The sequence below is a fragment of the Trichosurus vulpecula genome, chromosome 5 (assembly GCF_011100635.1).
Source record: "Trichosurus vulpecula isolate mTriVul1 chromosome 5, mTriVul1.pri, whole genome shotgun sequence".
NCBI lineage: Eukaryota > Metazoa > Chordata > Mammalia > Diprotodontia > Phalangeridae > Trichosurus > Trichosurus vulpecula.
The window spans coordinates 19,960,196-19,981,830 of record NC_050577.1 but is presented as its reverse complement, the minus strand read 5'-3'; the positions used below and the strand labels follow the sequence as shown (position 1 = coordinate 19,981,830).

Below are 21,635 nucleotides of genomic sequence, written 5' to 3'. Positions count from 1 at the left end.
TGGACCCAGAAAGACAAAGGAGAGCTTGCCAAGGTCACACAAGTGAATAAACCAGCAGGGGTAGGATTTGAACCCAGGTCCTAGGACTCCAAATAGCCTAATTCAGAAGGGGCACAGAGCCAGTTACTCCAGGGCAGATTTCTCTGACTGTCCCTTAAGAAAACCAAAGGAGGGAAAGGCTCGTTTCTACCCTGCTGGCCTGCGAATCCTCCCGCATTACCACGCACATACGGATCAGACAGGAAAAAGAAGCGGGCCCTATTTTGGTGGAGGATTCCTCCAGACACACAGTTCGGAGGAGGATTTCTGAAAGACTTCGGGGTTGTTCATAAGGGGGCGGAGCTGGAAAGGTGCAGTAAGCCTATAGTGACGCCCATGAGTTTGGCACCGAGTGGGGCCGGATTTAATCTGCCCGCAGGCCATTTTCATTTCATTTCTAGGCCAAAAAAGATCAATCTGTCACCTCGCCATCCAAGAGTCCCCATCTATCAATCAGAAGGGAGAGCCGGGCATTGTCAGGCTGCCCAAAACGCTCCGCGGATCAGGAAATCCCGAGCAGGCTTGGGATCGGTAGCTCTGCTAAGAGCGGAGCAGAGGCCCATTGATTTCTCCTCTCCCACAATTAGGAGCCTGACGTCAAGTAATAGCCTAGGACAGTGATGAAGTGACTCCTGGCTTTCAAGTCAGACGGCCGGCTTTAAAACCTCCTGAGTTCTTCACCGGGAAGAGGAGGGGATTTGGCATCAGAAGACGCGGCTTCTGCCACTTACTGTGAAAATCTGGCAAGTCGTTTCACCGTTCGGTGCCTCGGTTTCTTCATCTGTCATTGGGAACAATAGTCGTTGTCTCACAGAATTGTGTTAATGCTCAAATACTATAACACCTGTGCGGTGATTTGTGATTCTCAAAGGAAATAATCAGCACTGATTACCGTCGCTGATACTGGACTCTCCCTTATTTACAATCAGCGACAGTGGTCTATGTATAAATACGTCTATGGAGTACCATTGCAGAAGCAGTGTGGCTCAGTGGAAGGAGCAAAGTATTGGGACTTGGAGGACGTCGGTTCAAATCCTATTCTTGCCCTTTCATACTTGAGTGACCTTGGGCAAGCCTCTCCCCCATTGGATTGTGAGCTCCTTGAGGGCAGGGACTGTGTTTTTGTTTTGTTTTGTTTCGTTTTGTTTTTGCCTTTATAGCCCTAGCACATAGTTCTGTGCCTGGGGAATAGAAGGAGCTTAATAAATGCACGCTGGCTTGGCAACTTACCCTCTATGAACCTTGTTTTCCTCCTTCTTGGAGTAGATGACCAGAGGTTTCCTTTCAGCTTCACATCTATGATAATAATCACGACAGAGCAGCTAGGTGGCACCATAAAGCATAGGACCTGGAGTCAGGAAGACCTGAGTTCAAATCTGCCTTCTGACACTCATTAGGTGCATGACCCTGGGCAAGTCACTTAACCCTGTTTTCCTCAGTTTCCTCATCTGTAAAAAGAGCTGGAGAAGGAAATGGCCATTCCACTATTTCTGTGGATAGAGCACTGCATCACAACCCATCAGGACATGGATTCCAGTCTAACATCTTGAATTTTCTTGGGCAGATCAATTATTCAATCCATCAAGCATTTATTAAATACCTACTGTGTGCCAGGAATTTTGCTAGGTACAAAGTCTCCTCCCTCCAGAAGCTTACATTTACCTCTGCCAAGAAAACCCTAAATGGGGTCACGAAGAGTGAGACGTGACTAAAAAAATGACTAAACAACAAAAACTGACAATGATGATACCCAGCATTTCTATGGCTCTTTCAGAACTGCAAAAATGCTTTACAAATATTATCTCATCTGATCCTTACAATAACCCAAGGAGGTAAGTGCCACTATTACTTCATTTTACAGACGGTTAAATGACTTGCCCACAGTCACACAGTCAGTAAGCCAGATTTGAACTCAGATCTTCTTGACTCCAGGTGCAACACTCTATCCGCTGCATCTAGCCATGCCCCTATGTGACCATCTGACCCACAGAACTTGGAGTAGGTGGCCGCCTGACAGAAGGTACCTTTCTTGAGCCACTCTGCTCCTTTCTTCCTTGGGGAGCTGAGTGGCGCTGAACACTGATGAGACACTGGAACCTAGAACAATCAGATACAGGCCTGGTCCAGGGTGACTTGCTCCATGACTCTAGCGAGGGAGGATAGGAAGGGGAAGACCTTCGCTCCCATCCCCCTCCCAGAAACTCTCAATGACATTGACTCTTCTAAATCTGAGGGAGGTGCATCACTTGTTGCTGTATTTTCCTTCTCAAAGGCAGGGTGCGTGTCTCAGATGTTCCATTTTAGAAATGACTCTGGGCAGTGATTTGGGACCAAAGGTTTTTTTTTTCTTCTCATCCGATCATCACACCACTCATATTTCCAAAAGCCACGTCTCCACCCAGATCTCAGCATTTTATAACATTTTCTTGCGTGGCCTCCCTCCTGTCTGTCTCTCCTGAATCTTGCAATATTTCCACTGGGCTGAGTGTCTGGGACAGCTCCTCTAAACTGACACCCGGGATCTGTGTTATTCAGACACCAATGCACTTCAGAGTTCTTGAAATCACTCATTCAATCTATCAACATTTATTAAGCATCTACTATAAGCAGGCACTGCGCTAAACACTAGGGATACAAAAAGAGGCCAAAGATAGTCCCTGCCCTCAAGAAGCTTCCAGTCTAATGAGCAAACAAGCTACAAGCAGAATAAATATTATTAGAGTATCAGAGGCCAGCTTTCTAGGAGCATTTTCTTCTGTCTTTGACATTGCATATGTCAGCCCACTTCTCTGGAGAAGTCTGAGTGGGCTGGGTCCCAGCAGCGCTGGAAACCTCATGCTGGCCCTGCCTGCCAGAGTCCCAGGCTTCCGCTGCGCATATCCGCCGGTTATTTGCATAATACTTAACCCCACTCTGGATTACCATTTTTTCAGCCACCCATTATTACAAACACAGTTTGGATCCGGCTTCCCTCACAGTGAACACCACTTGGGAAATAGACACCCTCCAGCGTCCATTGGCACAAGACGATGCATACCTCCTAGAAAATGACAGAACTCCAGAATGCCAGGGTCAGAAGGGCCACCCTCCAGCCCCTCCCCCAGCTATCTAGGTCAACTGGCCCCTGCCCAGGAATGCCCCTCTACAATATATCTGATAAATGGTCATCCAAGCTTAGCTTCAAGACCTCCAAGGAAGGAGACCCCCACTACCTGCCCCACCCTCTCCCCCCAAGAGATCTCATTTCACTTGGGGCAGCTTAATTTGTTTGGATGACTTTTTTTCCAACACCAAGTCTAAATAAGCCTTATAGTAACATCTTTGGCCAGCCCCAGCCATACTTCCCATTCAGTCCCTGCCTTTTTTTTCTTTCCTTTCTGCCTAGGCTGCTCTTGTAACCTCTCAGTCATAGGACCTTGCCGCCAACCCTGGGGCTGAATCTGCCATCCTGGGGGTACTTAACCAGCTCAGTTCTGCCCCATGACGTCCTGACTGGTGAGTATGTCACATGGTTCACAATATCAATATCATGCCTGACCATCCTACCTGGACCTTCTCCTTGCCATCTGCCCTCCTCCTCTCCTGCCTCTCTGGCCATCTTCAAGGTCTAAAACCATAATTAAATCAGTACCACTTACTGATTCTGAAAAAAAAGCCAGGTCAATCAACTCTACTCACTTTACCTGTGACTTCTAATACTATAAAATTAAGTCGATCTCTCAGGTTCCTTTAAACTCTAAAAACTATAATTTGGTAACCAGGAAAGACGGGTCCTGGGCCAGTGGTTTAACTGGCATAAGAAATTCCCAGGTAAAGAAACTCCCTCTGCCAATGCAGATTGCCACCTTCTCTTCAGCTGATTGTCCCAGAGAGCTGTCAGAGCAATGAGAGATTAAGTGACTTTTCCGGGGTCATACAGCCAGGCCTTGAACTCAGGTCTTCCTGACTCCAAGGATAGCCTCCTGGTACATAATATGGATCAGTAACACAGAGACTGCCCCTGTACTTCCATCAGCCTCTGCTTCCTGCTCCTGCCTGTTCAAAGGATTTTGGTCTTGTGGTCTGGGGACAAGAAGAAACCTTCCCCTGGGTCTGACCCCTTGAAGGTCTGCCAGTCAGCACTCCAAGGAGACTCTGCAGATCTCCATCAATAGCTGGTGGTGGAGGGGTCCTTACTGAGAGTTTTCTACAACAGTAAAACCCAAAGGCTTAGACCAAAACATGAAGATTTAGAACTAGAAGCAACCTTAGTGGTCATAGGTCAACTCCTTTATTTTACAAGGGAGGAAACTGAGTTGCAGAGAATTTCAATGACTTGGCCAAGGTCACACAAACATGGCAGAAGATAGGGAGGAAAAGAGGGAAGAAAAGAGAGAGAGACAGAGAGAGAGAGAGAGAGAGAGAGAGAGAGAGAGAGAGAGAGAGAGAGAGAGGAGAAAAGAGAAGAGAGTGGCAGGCTAGACTTGGGTCAGGAAGACAAAGGATTGAATCCCATCCCAGCCATGTGACCCTGGGAACTTAATCTAACCTCTGTGAGCCTCGATTTCTTCACCAGCAAAACAGGGCTACTAATAATAGCACCTACCTCCCAAGGTTGTTTTGAGAGTCACACGAGATGATATTGATAAAGCACTTTGCGAACCTTAGAGTGAATCATTCTTATTATTACTATCATTATCATCATCATCATCATCTTCATCACTATCGTCATAGTTGTTGTTTACGGGTCATGAACACAGGAGTCTGACGAGACTCGCTCTCAAGAGAATCCCCAGGAGATCTCGGTGGTTGCAGCAGTGGAGTGAGAGAAACATGTCCCTTAGAGCAATCTCATGCTCTCCCCTGCCTCTCTCCTCCTTGCTTCCCCCCACCCACCAGTAGCCCAGAGAACAGCTGGACACATTCATCAGCCACAAGAGTGATGGGGCTTCACGCTTGGTTATCACGGGCACGGATGTTGGGTTCGGTATGCTGGCAGCCAGAACAAAGATCATTCTTAATCACACTTGGGATGGGGTGGGGGAGGTTGGGGGGGGTGGGGAGTAACAGCCTCTTTGAGCCAACCTCTCCCTTGCCCCCTCTCCCATCTGCAGCCTCCACCAGCAGAGTCAGGGCCCACATGTGGGACATGTGGGAAGCTCATGTCTGGACCAAGAGTGATGCTGGCTATTTTGGAAAAAAGCGATGCAGAAAGTTGGCGTGTCATGGCCGGTGTCACTCTCCAGCACATAGTGGTGTTCTGTCAGAGCCAGACATATTAAAAACATTTGGATAATTTGAAATAATTTGCCCAGGTCTAGGAAATGTCTATTTCAGACTCTAGGATTGAATACATGTTTAAAGATGTGCCCATCAAAAAAAAATGTGCCCATCAAGCCTCTTGTAGAATCTGGACCCTTCAGGATGGTCAACACTGAAGACTTTTCATATTCTCATGAATTAAAAGCCTCTAAAATACAAGAACATTTCTCAAAGTATTGGTGGAAGCCATAGGGAAATGGTGGTGAAATATTGGCTGGAGGTCTGGACTAGAAGAAAGCCAGGAAGAGCTGGAGGGTTCAGATCCTACTTCTGACTCTTATTAGCTATGGGACCCAGCCTCAATTTCGTCATAGGAAAAATACAGGAAATGAGATAAGGAGGAGAAAGAATAGAGGAAAGAGAAGAAGAAAGAGAAGATGAAGAAGGTCAGCTATTATTCCCCATTTAAACAATAAATTCTATAATCATGTAATATATAATCAATTAAGCCATTGTATATTTTACCTACTCTAGTCTTAAGAGTAGGATGCAGACAAGTATATGCAGACTAACCTACACAGATCACACATTTAAGTGGATACAGGCTTTCTTTACCATTTAAATGGGGTTCAAATTCATTTGACCTTCAATTTTATGCATCTTAATTAATGGCCATTTCCAAATGAAGCCTAAAACACTTAAATAGACCTAAGGGCTGTTCTCCATTAAGGAAACAAAATGTGCTTGGTTAAATACAACTGGGAGGTAGATTCCAATCCCATTTTGCACTAGGTTAGTGTCAGGGAAGAGCACAGCCATTCATTAACTTGGGACAAATCACTTCACCTTGATGGGTCTCAGTTTCTTCATTTGTAAAATTAGTAGACTGGACTAGACCACCATGGCAGCTGGATGGTGCAGCAGATGGAGTGCTGGGCCTGGAGTAAGGAAGATCTAAGTTCAAATCCAGCCTCAGACACTTACTAGCTATGTGATCCTGGGTAACTCACTTAACCCTGTTTGCCTCAGTTTCTTCATCTGTAAAATGAGCTGGAGAAGGAAATGGCAAACCACTTTAGTATCTCTGCCAAGAAAACCCTAAATGGGGCCACAAAGAGCCAGACACAGCTGAACACACTGATGACCTTTACCCTTTACTGTTCCTCCTCCTCTCGTCCCCCAATAGCCCTAGATCTATGATTATTTTAAAGAACACTGGAGCCAGACTCAGGGAAACTGAGCTCAAATCTCATCTCTGTTTCTTACGACCTATGAAACTTTTGACAAATCCTTTCCCCTTTCTTAGACTCAGTTTCTTTATCCATAAAATGACAAGGTTGGATAAAATGCTGTTTAAGACCTCTTAGTGCTTTGGATTTATAATCTTAAATTCTGACAGGATAATACTGCTATATCCCCATGACTTTCTCTACTGAAGAATGTAACTGGGTCTGAGCAGGTTCTGTCCTGAACCATCCAAGAAGATGTTGTTACCTCAGGCACCTGGTTATTGGTAGGTCCCATATAGAGCTGGTTTCACACCATGGACCCCCAGGCCTGTGTTGCAGCCAGGCTCTGCTTCAGAGACATCCTTCCTTCTGTACAACTTGGACAGTCTCTGGTCAGTTGTGACTCAGTTGATAGGAGATGCCTACTCCCTTTCCCAAACAAATCAGTCCCACCTTCCTGTCACTGGGTCCAAAATTTCACTATTACTGATCCATTCCCTTGGTTAAGCATTAATGACCACAGGGTCCTTTTTTAAAGCTGCAGGTAAGCAGTGGAGGGGGTACCATCTCAAGCTGCTAGCACCTTAGTCTGAATTACTGCATCATATCCTTTCCTTTCTGGTGGGTGAAGCAAGTAAGAAGTGACAGGACCGTTACTGTCCATTCTTTGTTTTTGAAGACAGCAATGACATCTTGACTTGTATGTGAATTGGATTGAAGTGAGGCAGAGAACAGAAAAAGGGAGGTGAAAGAGACCAGGAAAGACTTCTGCCCACTTCCCAATTCTGGGTGGGGTTGATGTTGCTCCATTATATATTTTGAACCTTTATCATCTAATTAACTATGACTACTTCTTCATCTTCGTAGGTTCATAGGTCTAGGGCTGGAAGTGACCTTAGAAGCCGTCTAGTCCAAATTTCTCATTTTACAGATGAGGAAACTGAGGCAGATGGGGTTAAGTGACTTGCCCAAGGTCACACAGCTAGTGTCTGAGGCCAGATTTGAACTTAGGAAGATGAGTCTTCCCAACTCCAGGACCTCTGTGCACTATGGTGTCACCTAGCAGAGCACCTACTGTGTTTCAGGCAGGGGTGTACTGGAGAAACTCCAGCAGAATGTTTTATGTCGAACATTTACACCTTGGAAATCATCAAATGCAACAAATCAGGGCTTGATTTACTGTTTTGTTAAATGTCCGACTTTAAAAAGTGATGGAGAAAATTAATTGGATTAATTAGTTAACCAGAAACAGCAATCTTGCTTTTCAGAGATCTCGTTATTAAGTTTCAGGCACTGGGAGGGAATACAAATATGAAATTGAAACAACTTCTGTCCTCAAGGAGCTTCTAATCTGACCAGCAAAGGTAACACACAGAAATAGATACATGCAAAGGAGTTACAATCTACTTTGGGGCAAGGACATTAGCAGTAGAGGAATAGTTCAAGAAAGGCTTCAGACAAGGTAGCACTTTAAGCCGAGCCTTTAAAAAAGCAAGAGATTCTGAGAGACAGAGGTAATGAGGGAAGACATCAGAGGCATGGGGAACAGCCAATGCAAAAGCATAGAGATAGTAGATGGAGTGCCATGATTGAGGAACAGCAAAAAGCTGCTTAGATAGCTGTTTAGCTATCTAAAATCATACTTCCCTCTAGAGAGAAGTAATGAGCAGTAAGGCTGGAAAGGTCACATGTGGCCAGGGTTCAAAGGTCTTTAAATGACAAACAGAGAAGTAAACAGCATATTAGCTCCTAGAAGTATTAGGGAGCCTCTGGAAGTTATTGAGTCAGGGACTGACATGCTCAGATTTTCACTTTAGATGGTCTCATTTATACGCCTTAAAAACAGTTATTGCAAATTTCTCATTAAAAAAAAACAAAAAGATTTGATGTGTTTTTATCACTTTGGACTGCCATTTGAAAATCCTATGAAATGGAAATTAAAGGACACAAGGCAATTTTTCAGTAGGATGGAGATCTGAGAGTCAGGAAGAGCTGAGCTCAAGGCTTGTCTCTGACACATAGCTAGAAAAAGTCACTAGACCTCCCAAGGACCCAGAAAAATCTCCAAGATTGTAAATGACCCAGGAGTTGCTGATCTCATGGGCAAAGGGAGTCTCCACACCAGAAGTTCTTCATACTAATGAAATCACAAGACTGGATGGAAATTTTAAAAAAGAAAGAAAGAAAGTCAGTGATCATATCCAGATAATGTTTCTGGAATCAATTTGACATCTATAAAGCAAGGAGATGGGGCTGACTTCGAAAGTCCCTTTCATTTTGAAATTCTTGGATACTGCGACCTTATAAGCTGTTGCGTTTTAAACCTGACAGAAAAGGAAAAAAACAAAAAAAGACAACTTGCAAATTGTGCCCAAAGCGATGAAGAGAAATACAAAGGTTTGTTTCTGCCTTGTTTCACTGAAGGAGAAATCCCTGAACCTCGAGGCAAACACTGACCGTCCAATTTCAGAGCTGTGTTCTCTCCATCCTCCTCTCTCTCCAAGGGCAAGGGTGTTAGGAGGAGACCTCCCCGGGCCTCTCGCATGCAAGCCAAGCCAGGACAGAGCCGTCCTACCAAGCAAAGCCAGACCTCATGATTTCGCTCTGGCAAAAATCTTGGAAAGTACAAGCTGTCGAAATTCCAAGAAAAAGCCTGAAATTGATCTGCGCAAAGCAGAACGCCGCTGAAATACAACCGCGCTTAGAAGTCCTCCTCTCATCCCTTTTGCCAACTGGGATTATTTGTGCCTGGTCCCAAAGCAGACAGGGACATGTGCACCCCTACATATGTGCACACACACAGACACATAGAGACCACGTGCCTGAAGACTTCGGGGGTTGGGAAGGTTCTCAGTCCAACTGCCCCGACTTTGCTTGCTCAGATGCATCTGATTTAAGGCTTTAGAAACGTTCAACAAACATGAAAACAAGACCCAGGAATGTCTGTGCTGGGCTTCATGATAGAGGCAGGGAGCAAGCTTGGGACTGTGTTTTACTTATTGCTATGGTTACAAAAAACAGGGGTGGACACACACACACACACAGAGAGAGAGAGAGAGAGAGAGAGAGAGAGAGAGAGAGAGAGAGAGAGAGAGAGACAGAGAGAGAGAGAGAGAGAGAGAGAGAGACAGACAGAGAGAGAGACAGAGACAGACAGAGACAGAGACAGAGTCAGAGACAGAGAGACAGAGACACACAGAGGGGAGAGAGAAAGACAGGAGGGAGACAGAGAGAAAGAGGGACGAGAGAGAGGAGAGATAGAGAAACAGACAGAAAGAGATAGAGGAAGGGAGCGGAGAGAGGAAGAGAGAGAAAAAGGAGGGAAGGGGGGAGATTGAGAGAGAGAGAAACAGATAGACACAGATACAGGAAGGGAAGGAGAAAAAAAAGAGGGAAGGAGGAGAGAGAGAGAGAGAGAGAGAGAGAGAGAGAGAGAGAGAGAGAGAGAGAGAGAAAGACCCAAGTAGAAGACAATAAACCCTGGGAGAAAACACTGGGTAGGTTGGAGTGTGTACATGAGAGAGAGATTTGGGTGGAGACAGAAAGAGCAGAATTTAGAGAAGGCAGGGAAAAGCTGGGGGGTGGGGTGGGGAGCAGTGAAGGAGGAAAACACATTTCAACACCCAGCAGAATAGAGGCATTTTTGTTAGTGGGGTGCACAGTTTTTATTCTTTTACTAACACAAATCCCAAATAGCCTGGGTAATGTCACTGAAGGGTCATAGCATCATAGGATTCCAGAGCTAGAACTGAAAGGGACCTCAGAGGCCATGAAATGCCCCCCGCCTCATTTTCCAGGTGAGAAAACTGAGACCCAGGGAGTTTAAATCACTTGTCCAAAGTCACAAAGGTGGTAACTGAGGATAGATTTGAACCCAGGTCCTCTGACTCAAGAGCCAATGTTTTTTCCATTGTATTCTGCTATGAAAGGTTAAGCTCCCTACATTGACACAATCCCAGATTCGAACCAAGCATTGTGGAACATGAGAGTTGGAACATTAGTGGTTGCTGTGAATCACCCAACTCCATGCCGCCATTTCCCAGCCTGTGTCTGGGAGACATTCTCGTCTCACTTCCACTTCTTTGAATCAAAGCTCAACTCAAGAGTTACCTGTGACCTGAAGCCTCACCTGATCCCTAACTGCCTTCTAAGGTCTCCCCCCAAATCATCTTGTCTCTCTTTGTATTTGCTTCATGTTTATATACACACACATATTCATATGCTGTCACCCCTGGCTAGATTGTAAAATCCTTGAAGGCAGGAGCTGTTTTCCTTTCGTTTTTTATCCCCACCCCCTACCAGTATCCAGTACACAGTAGGTACTTAATAAATGCTTGTGGCTCAATAGCTAGCATGATCTTGAAAAAGGTATTCTGCCTCTTAGTTTCCTCATCTGTAACATAGGTGTGGGTGGTAAATGCCTGTAATCCCTGTTAGTGGGGGATGCAGAGTGGTAGATTGCTTGAGTTTGGGGGTTCTGAGCTGCCACCTGGCTAAGCTGATTAAAGTCTGGCACTAATATGTCTGGCCTTCCCTGGAGAGTGGAGGACTACCAGGCTGAGTGATGAGGGCCAAACTAGCCCAGGCCGGGAAAAGAGAGAAGGGTCAGACTTCTATGAGGATCACCTCTGGGAGCAGCCAAGGTGAGATGGAGAATTTTTGTTGTTCTCCAGTCATTTCAGCCATGTCTGACCCTTTGTGATCCCATTTGGGGTTTTCTGGGCAGAGATACTGAAGTGGTTTGGAGTTAATTTTATAGGTGAAGAACTCAGGCAAACAGGGTTAAGTGACTTGTCTAGGGTCACATATACAACAAATGTCTGAGGTCACATTTGAACTCAGGTCTTCCTAACTCTAGATCCAGTGCTCCACCTAGCTGTACTGAGATAGGGAGACCAGGATCAAAAAAAAGTAGGGTCAGTGGTGGATATGGACAAGATTTCTTCTATGGATTTATCTGCCCTTTCATTTAAAATTCATTCTCATTCACTCAATTCCTGCTTTGTATAAGGCACTGATGGTCAAAATACAGTCTCATAGAGAGTCATAACCAGGCATTTTAGTGCCTGGGGGGAGATTCAGGTGTGCACGTGAAGGGGGGAGAGGCTCAGTCAGAAGCCATCATACTGGGACCAGTGGTGCCTGGTCCCCCTGAGAGTTTAAAGCCAATTCCCTGCATTAAAGCCAAAACCCCCAGGTCCTGAACCTTTGAACACTTGGGAAGAGTGGCAGGCAGGAGCTGGAGGGAAACATTGAAGTGCTGGATAGCCTGGGATAGAGGACTACCATAAGGAGGAAGCTCCTCAGATATCAGTGCCCTGAGAAAAAGCCAATGTTGCCCCACCCTAGTTGTGACTCTGGTCCTAGTGAAGGAAAAATTCACGTGTTATTTACAAGTCACTTATCTTAGGAGATGAGTAATACTCTAACTTCCACTTTCTAAAAAACCAGACAGATTCCTTTTTCCTCCAAGAACCATGGCATATCCCTGTTAGGCACTATTTAAGTCATACCAAAAGCACACAGTTACTTCATGGAGGCAGTTCTCCTTTCTAGACTTCTGTTCTTCCACTTGACATCAGACTTTGGGCTGTATTATTACTTGTCGGTACCTCCTTTACTTATAGGTGATGCAGTGAATAGCCCTGGAGTCAGGAGGAGCTGAGTTCAAATTCAGCCTCAAACACTAGCTGTGTGAGCCTGGACAAGTCACTTACCCCCTACTGACAGAAGAAGAAGAAGGAGGAGGAGGAGGAGAAGGAGGAGGAGGAGGAGTAGGAGGAGGAGTAGGAGGAGAAGAAGAAGAAGAAGAAGAAGAAGAAGAAGAAGAAGAAGAAGAAGAAGAAGAAGAAGAAGAAGAAGAAGAAGAAGAAGTAGGAATAGGAGAAGAAGAAGAAGAAGGAGAAGGAATAGGAGAAGGAGAAGAAGAAGAAAGAAAGAAAGAAAGAAAGAAAGAACGAAAGAAAGAAAGAAAGAAAGAAAGAAAGAAAGAAAGGAAGGAAGGAAGGAAGGAAGAAAGGAAGAAAGGATGTGAAACTCACAGAATGCTAACACTGGAAGGGACCCTCTCTTCCCATTTTAAACCTCACATGAGGAAACTGAGACCCCAAGAGAAGTGAATTGCCCAGCTGAGATCATACAGAGCTCAGACAAAAGAAATCTGGTTCTCTTTGAGACTTTTGACCCCATGGATAGGGCTTGTTGTAATATCCTACTTTCTAAAATCAGTCGGTGGCACCTCTTCAAGTCTCGGTCGCCTCATCTCTAAAATGGACTTAACAATACTTGGACACCAGGTTGGCGGGATGATCGAATGAGCTAGAATGCAAAGCATTTCATTTCCTATAAACACCAACGCCCATGGGAGTGGATGATCAATTTCACTGGCATGTTCTGATTTTTCCTCTCTCTTAATTCTTCCTCTTCTTCCTTCTTTCCTGTGCTTAAAAATGTGGGCCAAGTAGCGAGTCACACCCTCACCTAATCTACCCCCCAATCTTAGCAAGTGGATGGGAAGATTATTTTATTTGGAAGGTTCTGGGCTCTCAGTGGCTTGATGCAGCTCTGAATTCAATGCTAATTTAGAGATTTATTTATCCACTTATTTCTGTGATTGAGAAGCCAGCTGTCAGGGAGCTTAGTTTCTGGGTTTGCTCATTTGTTTGTTTATTTGTTTCTGAAAGATATAATACAAATTATAAACTTTCAGAACTCACACATAACCAGCTTATACGGATTTGGCTAAAGATTCTCTTACGGGACTGATGGCACATAGAAGGCTATTGTGCTAATTTGTGGGCAGGGACTCAGATTTAGAGTCAGAGGACCTGGGGCAGCTAGGTGGCGTGGTGGATAGAGTGCCAAACCTGGAGTCAAGAAGACCAGAGTTCAAATCAGAATTCAGACTCTAAGCTGCGTGACTCTGGGTAAGTCACTTAACCCTATTTGTCTCTATTTCCCCAACTGTAAAATGAGCTGCAGAAGGAAATGGCAAACCCCTCCAGTATCTTTGCCAAGAAAACGCCAAATGGCGTCACAGAGAGTCAGACACAACTGAACAATGACTAACTGGCTGTCAGTTCAAATCCTAGCCCTACCGCATGCTGCCTGTTGATTTTGGACGAGCGACCTGCTTCTCTGAGCTGCTGATGCCCCCACTGTAAAAAGAGGGGGTTGGATTCTGTGACCTCCAAGGTCCCTTCCAGCTCTGTCTATGATCCTGTGAACCATTTTTTTTACTGTATCTCAGGATATAATTAATTGATTTGGGGGACATGGAAGGCTGTGGATTCTGTAACAGGACACCAGCAATCCTGGACAAAGCAGCTTCAGAGAGGGGATATCTAAGAAGGGCTTTTTATCAAAGGCATCACCTTTAAGTGTTGGCCAAGAGATAGGATGATTTCCTGCTGTTTCCAGGGCTGAAGGGAAGCCCACCTAGTGCCAGGTGGACAGCACCCCCAAAGCCCTTCTTCTGACTCTGGCATTCCGAGAAGGGGTTGTACTGAGAGCACTCCTTACAATAGCCCATGTGTGACCCTTGAAAATAATGAAATGAGAACTGTGTCCAAATCTGGAATCCAGTCCTGTCTTACACCGGAAGAGAATTAGGCACAGAATAACAAAGGTGATGGTAAAAAGAAGCCTGGGTAGGCTCTCGCTGACATTAAAATCATGGAAAGATTTTCTTTTCTTTCTTTTCTTTCTTTTCTTCCATACCTAAAAACGAAACTTCTCATGTCACAAAAAACTTCCATCTGTGCCTTCAATGCTCCTTTGAAATAGTTCAGGGTTGGTAGCTAACAGGGTGCTCCTCTGACCAGCAGGAGGACAATGGAGAAGTAAATTGATTAACTCAAAACCACCTGGAGAGTCGTTGTGTGCAGACCAAGAGAAGTATAGATTTAATAACCCTGGTAAAATGTTAGCTATTGAAGGCAGGCCTGTTTCGTGTTTTATCTATTACCAGTGCCAACGACATGTTTGTTTCACCCAATAAAATGTAACCTCCTTGATGTCAGAGATTTTCCCATTTGTCTTTGTAACCTGGTGCCCAGGAAAGTGTTGGGGACCTAGGAAGTGCTTCTTAAATGCTCAGTGATTAATTCACCTAGAGGTGGGGGGGTCTTCCCTTTTTTGGATCATGGACTCCCCTTTGACAGTCTAATGAAGCATAGGGATGCCTTTTCAGAATCATGTTTTTAGATAATTAAGGGCACTGCTAAATGTCTGTTAGAGTAGCGATTCTTCACCATTTTGGTGTCATGGACAGCAGCTAGTAAAATCCATAGACTCCTTCACAGAATAATGTTTTTAAATGGATTATAAAAGAAACCAACTATGTTGAAATGCAGTCATCTATCTGTCTGTCTGTCTATCTATCTATATGTCTGTGTAACCTTCTGTCTGTCTATCCCTCTGTCTGTCTAGCTCTCTATCTACCAATCTGTCTGTCCGTCTGTCTGTCTATCCCTCTGTCTGTCTAGCTCTCTGTCTACCAATCTGTCTGTCTGTCCGTCTGTCTATTTTTTTTTTGATTCATGGACACCAGATTAAGAACCCTGACTTAGAAAGAGGCCTCTACTGCAGAGATATGAAACGTACTGAAGCTCCAACATTCTCACAGGAACCAGATTAAAATATAATTGAAAAATATTTAACAAAATAAAAATACAATAAAAACAAAGATAACATTGCATTTAAAACTCAGTCAATAAGTGGTCTGTAGGGATCCTTATATACAGATGAATGGCCCCATATTTCTATTTGCGTTTGACCCGATGGGTCTAGTGTATTGGGTCTAGTTTCCATGGAGGATACACAGGAAAGCATGAGTAAGGAAAGCCCTCAGTGAGAAGGTATGGACTGCTAGGAGCTCCACCACTGGAGATCACTAAATCCATCGAAGTCTTGATATATAAGGGGTGCTGATACCACCATTGTGGTTTTCCATACTCACTGGTAGCAGCAAAGGGAAAATTAGGTTGACATTTCCCCAAATCTTTGCTTGTTACGTATTCCATTAACAAACTGTATTATGTAAAAGGCTCATGGGACGGGTGGGAGATGAGTAAAAGAGGTTGCTTATCACATGGATTCACAGAGTGCCAGAGAAGGGCATGGCTGGAAATCAAGTACAGTGTGGCTGCCTCAAGCTACTGCTTGGCCATCACTGCCAACCCCAAATTCCTGATGTTTCATCTCATTAGGTGCCACCATCCCAGACTCACAACTGCTCAGGAGACAGGGGGACTGTTTAAGTTTCCATCACTCTCATGCTCCTGAAAGGGCACCAAAAGGACCAGGTTACCAAGAAGTGACTAAGAATGATGTCAAATGAGTGAATTCATGTCAAGCAAACCTGAAAGTTAGCTAATGACAACTAAGGTCATTATCATTTAATAAGAGAGTCAGAGGACCAGAAATGACCTGGAGAGATTCTCTTTATACAGACTCATGGCCTGTGGTGGACAGCATGGCAGGGTTAACTTCTCATGGCTAAGAAATTCATTAGTTTGTGCCTTTGGATCATGGGAATCCTGGACAGAACCTGAGGACTAACTTAATATGCTATGTGAAAACCACCATATTAAATAATGTTTTAACAAATGAGTTGGTGATAGGAGTAAGATGGTGAAAATGTACCCTCCCCCTATGCTTTCTCTACAGTGGAAGCTAAATTGACCCCACCATTGCCGTCTTCCATTGTTAGCAAAATGATGACTGGTCATGATTGTAGAGAAGGGATGCCAAGATTTTTAGGGATTTGTTGACCCCTGGTCCTCTGGGCATGTCATGGTGCATAGCACTGAAGATGGCAGGATGTACTCCCCTTTGTGAACCCAAAAAGGAAAGCAATTACAAGTTTTGGGTGATTGGTGCCTCAGTCTCTTGACTAAGCTGGAAAAGTTACTTTTTATGACTATTTCCTGACAAAACCAAGAATATAAATCCTGATAGCCATGGCGTCATTATCTTAGGGTGGAGGAGAAAAATGAAAATAAGAACTTTGAAATTACATTTTTTCCTTTCCATCATTTCCTACATGTCAACTTTCAGGATTCTTCCTCTTCCTCCCTCTCCCCATTGTTACTGTTCTCTATTTCTTGAAATTACTTTGTATGTACTTTGCAATGACTTGGTACCATCTTATCTGTGTACATTTTGCATTCTCCCCAAGGGAACATAAGCTCCATGACTGGAAAATCTGTTTTACTTTGCCTCTGTATCCCCAGCTTCTAGCCCAGTGCTCCCTTACCCAGAATAGGCATTGGAAAACCACTTATTAAGTTGAATTGAAATATTAGACATGAATTTATTTATGTATTGGAGTCTATTATTATACACCATCAGTATACAGCAACATTTTTTCTCATACATATAAAGGATTTGAAGGTACAATTCTGGGGAGTTCTTCTCTGATAAGAAAAGCAAAGGTTTGGGGAAAAAATTTCTGAGAAAAAAGTAAGAATAAACCAGAAGGAGTTAGATGGGCAAAAACTTGGCTGTTATATTATCCCCTGGAAAATCTAAAGTTGTCTAAAGTTTGCCTGTGGCCAACGGTCATTTACTAAGGGCCCATATATACCAGATACTGCATGTGATGCTAAGAATATAAAAACAAAAGTAACACATTGCCTGCCCTTAGGGAACTTGAGTTCTATGGACGGTGGCAACAAGCACACAAGAAAGGAAGCGTGATGTGTTTAGAAAGTAAACAAGAATAATTGGGGTGGGGAGAGCATTCTTGGCATCAGATACAGACTTGGTCAATGAAATTATGAGTTTGGGAGAAGTACAAATAGGTCAATATGGCTGGATGGTAGAGTGCGTGAAGGAGAACGGTGGATGAATTCAGTCTGGGAAGGTCAGTGACAGCCTGACTACAAAGAGCTTCCCATGCCAAAGACAGAAGTTTGCATTTTGCTACTTGAGCAGAGAAATGACACGATCAGATCCCAGCTTTACAAATACCAAGCTGGCAGCTGTTCAGAAGATGGGTGGGAGAAGGGAGAGGCTGGTTCTTTCTGAAGGGTGGCCATTTTCCCGACAGTGCCCTTCAACCCAATGGGAAGAACCAGTAATTGCCCAATCTGCAGAATTGTATCAAATACTGATAATACATGTATGAATAACTTAATTTTTATTTTTTTTCCTTGAGTATCATTACTGTTCCATTTTTTCCCTTATGAGGTAGAAAGAATGAGTGAGTGAGAAGGATAGAGGCAGAGAGAGAGAGAGAGTGAGAGAGAGAGAGAGAGAGAGAGAGAGAGAGACAGAGAGAGAGAGAGCAAACTATTAGTTTGGTCTCCAAAATCGATGCCAACTTGAACTTGACTCTGCCAACAAGTATTTGGTTTGGCTCTGCATGACTTGGGCTGAACAAACATTTGCCTATTTCAGAAAGATTTACCCGGCTCTATAGCAGGCACTGGTGCCATCTGGCATGCCACCATGACTGTGTGGCACAGTCGGGAGAGACCTCTTGACCACGAATTTTTATTTGCCCAAGGTCGCCAACATTCTGGGCTTTGTCACCACTTTGGGTCAATGGGCTACTCAATAAACAAATGCATTTTCAGGCTGAAAGCTCACAAATCTGGGATTCCCCAGTTGATCCTGAATTGCTGCTGTCTTTGGATCTCAATTGACTAAATGAACATCCTGGGTAAATGAACATCCATGGGTAAGATAGGCTGAACAAGTACCCAAACTGACCATCAAAAGCTTCACACTGAACCAGTCACATATCTAGCCATAAGCTCTAGCCAAAGTCACTCTTATCCTCCTAGTAGTATAGAAGCACGATGCTCTGGTCCTGTGTTTACAGAAGATGTCAAGTGTAACCATTAGAAAACAGGACAAGCATCTTTAATGATGGAGACAGACAGGTAGCTCAGTAGATAGAATACTAGAGCTGGAGTCAGGAAGATCTGAGTTCAAATCCAGCCTCAGATACTTATTAGCTGTGTGACCCTGGGCAAGTCACTTAACCTCTATTTGTCTTAATCCATTGGAGAAGGAAATGGCAAACCACGCTAGTGTCTTTGCTAAGGAAACCCCACAGGGTCAAGAAGAGTCAGACACAACTGAATGGCTGAATGACAACTGTGAAAGCAGGAAATTGTCACACAATGTATTACATGGACTGGGCAGGTAAGATCCTCGGTGACATGTAATATTACTATCAACCTGATGGAGTTTACTGCATGAGGCACCAAGACATTCCCAGGTATGGCTCAGAGGCAAGACTTATACGTACGTCTTGTGAGGACCATTTAGAGCTGAAAGGGACTGAGAAGGCCATCATGTCCAACCCGGTCATTTTACAGATGAGGAAATCAAAGCTCAGAATGGCTAAGTGATTTGCCCATGGTCACACTGCCAGAATGTGTCAAAGGCTGGACCTTCTTGACTCCACCTCCTTTGCCACGATGCCTCTCGGGCAATTTTCTAAGAACCCAAGTAGCAGAGCTGGTGCCAGTCTGCATTGGCAGAGAGTTTCCTTATCAGTAGCTCCCTGTACCAATGAAATCACAGGCCAGCTTTAAAAAAAATGCCTATCAATGCCCAGTGGGAGGGATGTATACAGATCAATCATTCACTCAATGCAAGGCTGAACTTTAAAGCACATAAGACCCAGGATCTTTCGAGTAATTGCAGAGCTCTGTCCAATACATGCATTTCCATCCTGGCTTCTTTCAATACCTGCTTCAGATGCTACATCTGGCTGCCGAGGAGGACTCCCTGTTCTCCGAAGCCAAACCGACCGAACACAAGCTGTGGAAGCTCCCTGCAACCAGGAGAGGCCTGAGGCCCAGTGAAGCACTGTGAGCCTACAGACCAAGAGCCATCTAGCTGAGCCAGCTCAAGCTCACTCCCTGCTTAGCCTCAGGGCCATGAATTCCTCAGCCATAGTAATTTTTGAATTCCTGAGTTGTAGAAGGATTGCATCCAGCATCCTGGAGGGAGCAACCACACTGACAGAACTGCTAATTCTTAAAGCTGATATTACTGTCACCTCATTTTAGAGGATCATGGCAAACTTCTTGTGACCTTAATTTTATTTTAGAAGCGGAGGAGATTGGTGGGAGCCCTGATCCTGTAAAAGTCAATGTCAAATGAACAGACTTACCTTGAGATGGTTTGGTTTTGCATGAGTTCAGATTGAATAAAGAATGTTTGGGTGACATTGGGTGCATGCATTTTTCATATCTAGTACTCACTTGAAAGGAAATATTAGGAAAATACATTTAGAAATGAGCTGACACGAAGGAGAAAGTCTGATATCCTTTCCGTAATAACTAAATCCATCCACACATATAACTTCTACTGAAGCAAAATAAAGACAAAGACACAAATCTAGGGCAACCCGTTAAGGCTTTTTTGGAAATGCTGCCCTTTCCAAACACCCCTTTCACCCTCTACGTCTCCCAGTTTGCTGGGGACAATTTTCCTAACAAACGCTCTCAAATGTGAGCCAGTCTGTTTATGGACCTTGAACAGAAAGCCCTATTCATAGGAAACAGAGGAGCTGGGTCACTGCACTGACCCACACTCTGGGCTGGCGGGCAGCACACCCAAGCAAGGCGGGCTAAAACAAGGAAGGAGACATTCCTTACCATCTTGGCCTCTGAATGCATCGGCTGGACCTGGGGAGACGCACAGGGATTATTGAGGTTCGGGCCCTGCATCCCCATGATGTTGGAGTTCACGGACATCTGCCTCTCCATCTATAAGAGAGGAAAGGCAGAACTTAAATGAGTATTGAGAGCAGGCCTGCAGGGTGGACCCAAATCTGCCAGGGATCTCTGAACAAACGAGTCTGGGTTTCTTTGAGTAGCCACCGAGAAAACCTGTTTGGTGAATGACGCACCATGTCCACCTGAGGCCCAACATCAACCCTGCTTTGTGCCTAGACACAATACCAAGCTGTCCAGCTATGACCTCTCTGCAGAGACCTCCTCCATGGGCAAGGGCATGGACAGTGCTTTCCAAAGATAAAACAGTTTCTTTTTCTCTAGGCCTCGAAGGCCTGAGAAGGCGTAGGGAGCACAGATGACAACTCAGAGGCCTGCAGTGGTGGCACGACCTGCCTGGGGTCACACAGATAGTTTCCTCTATGGTCACTAAACCCACCTCTCCTTCCTCAGAGCAGCTGAGGGTCAGAGCAGAGAGAACGTTGGACCCTGGCCACAGATGGCTTCTTCTTGTTGTTTTAGTTGTTTAGAGGTTGATCCGTCAGGTTCAAATCTTGGTGATCACATTTGGCAAAGATACTGGACTGGTTTGCCAATTCCTTTTCCAGCTCATTTTACAGATAAGGAAACTGAGGCAAGCAGGCTTAAGTAACTTGCCTAGCTCAGAAGTATCTGAGGCTGGATTTGAACTCAGTAGCACAAGTTTTCATCTATTACACTGCCTGAGACATTTACTGGAGGATAAGCGACTTAATCTGTCTGTTAAATGGGAATAATAGTGACACGTACCTCTCATGGCTGTTGTGAAGATCAGATGAAATAACATATGTTAAGCATTTTGCAAACCTTAAAGTGCTATACAAAAGCTAGGTGCTGTGGTGGCGGTGGTGGTAGTGGTGGTGGTGGTGGTGGTGATGGTGGTGGCAGTGGTGGTAATGATGATGGTGGTAGTGGTGGTGATGGTGATGGCAGTGGTGGTTGTGGTGGTGGTGGGAATGATGATGGTGGTGGTGGTGATGGTGATGGCAGTGGTGGTGGTGGTGCTGGCAGTGGTGGTGGTGGTGGTAATGATGATGGTGGTGGTGGTGGTAATGATGATGGTGGTAGTGGTGATGATGGTGATGGCAGTGGTGGTGGTGGTGGTGGTGGTAATGATGATGGTGGTAGTGGTGGTGATGGTGATGGCAGTGGTGGTGGTGGTGGTGGTGGTAATGATGATGGTGGTGGTGGTGATGGGGTGATGGTGGTGATGGTGATGGCAGTGGTGGTGGTGGTGATGGCAGTGGTGGTGGTGGTGATGGCAGTGGTGGTGGTGGTGGTAATGATGATGGTGGTAGTGGTGGTGGTGGTGATAGTGGTAGTGGTGGTGGTGGTAGTGGTGGTGATGGTGATGGCGGTGGTGGTGGTGGTGATGGTGGTAAGTGGT

The 21,635-nt window shown here is 44.8% G+C and overlaps 1 protein-coding gene across 2 annotated transcripts in view; it reads right to left on the bottom strand.

Annotated features, from left to right (window-relative positions):
- The window catches only part of CREB5 (cAMP responsive element binding protein 5), a 419,901-nt gene that overhangs the window by 94,465 nt on the left and 303,801 nt on the right, over positions 1-21,635 (bottom strand). For both annotated transcript variants that reach the window (XM_036760413.1, XM_036760412.1), the window contains one exon: positions 20,132-20,242. In XM_036760413.1, coding sequence (XP_036616308.1) covers positions 20,132-20,242 — 111 coding nt within the window. The remainder of the gene's footprint in view (positions 1-20,131; positions 20,243-21,635) is intronic.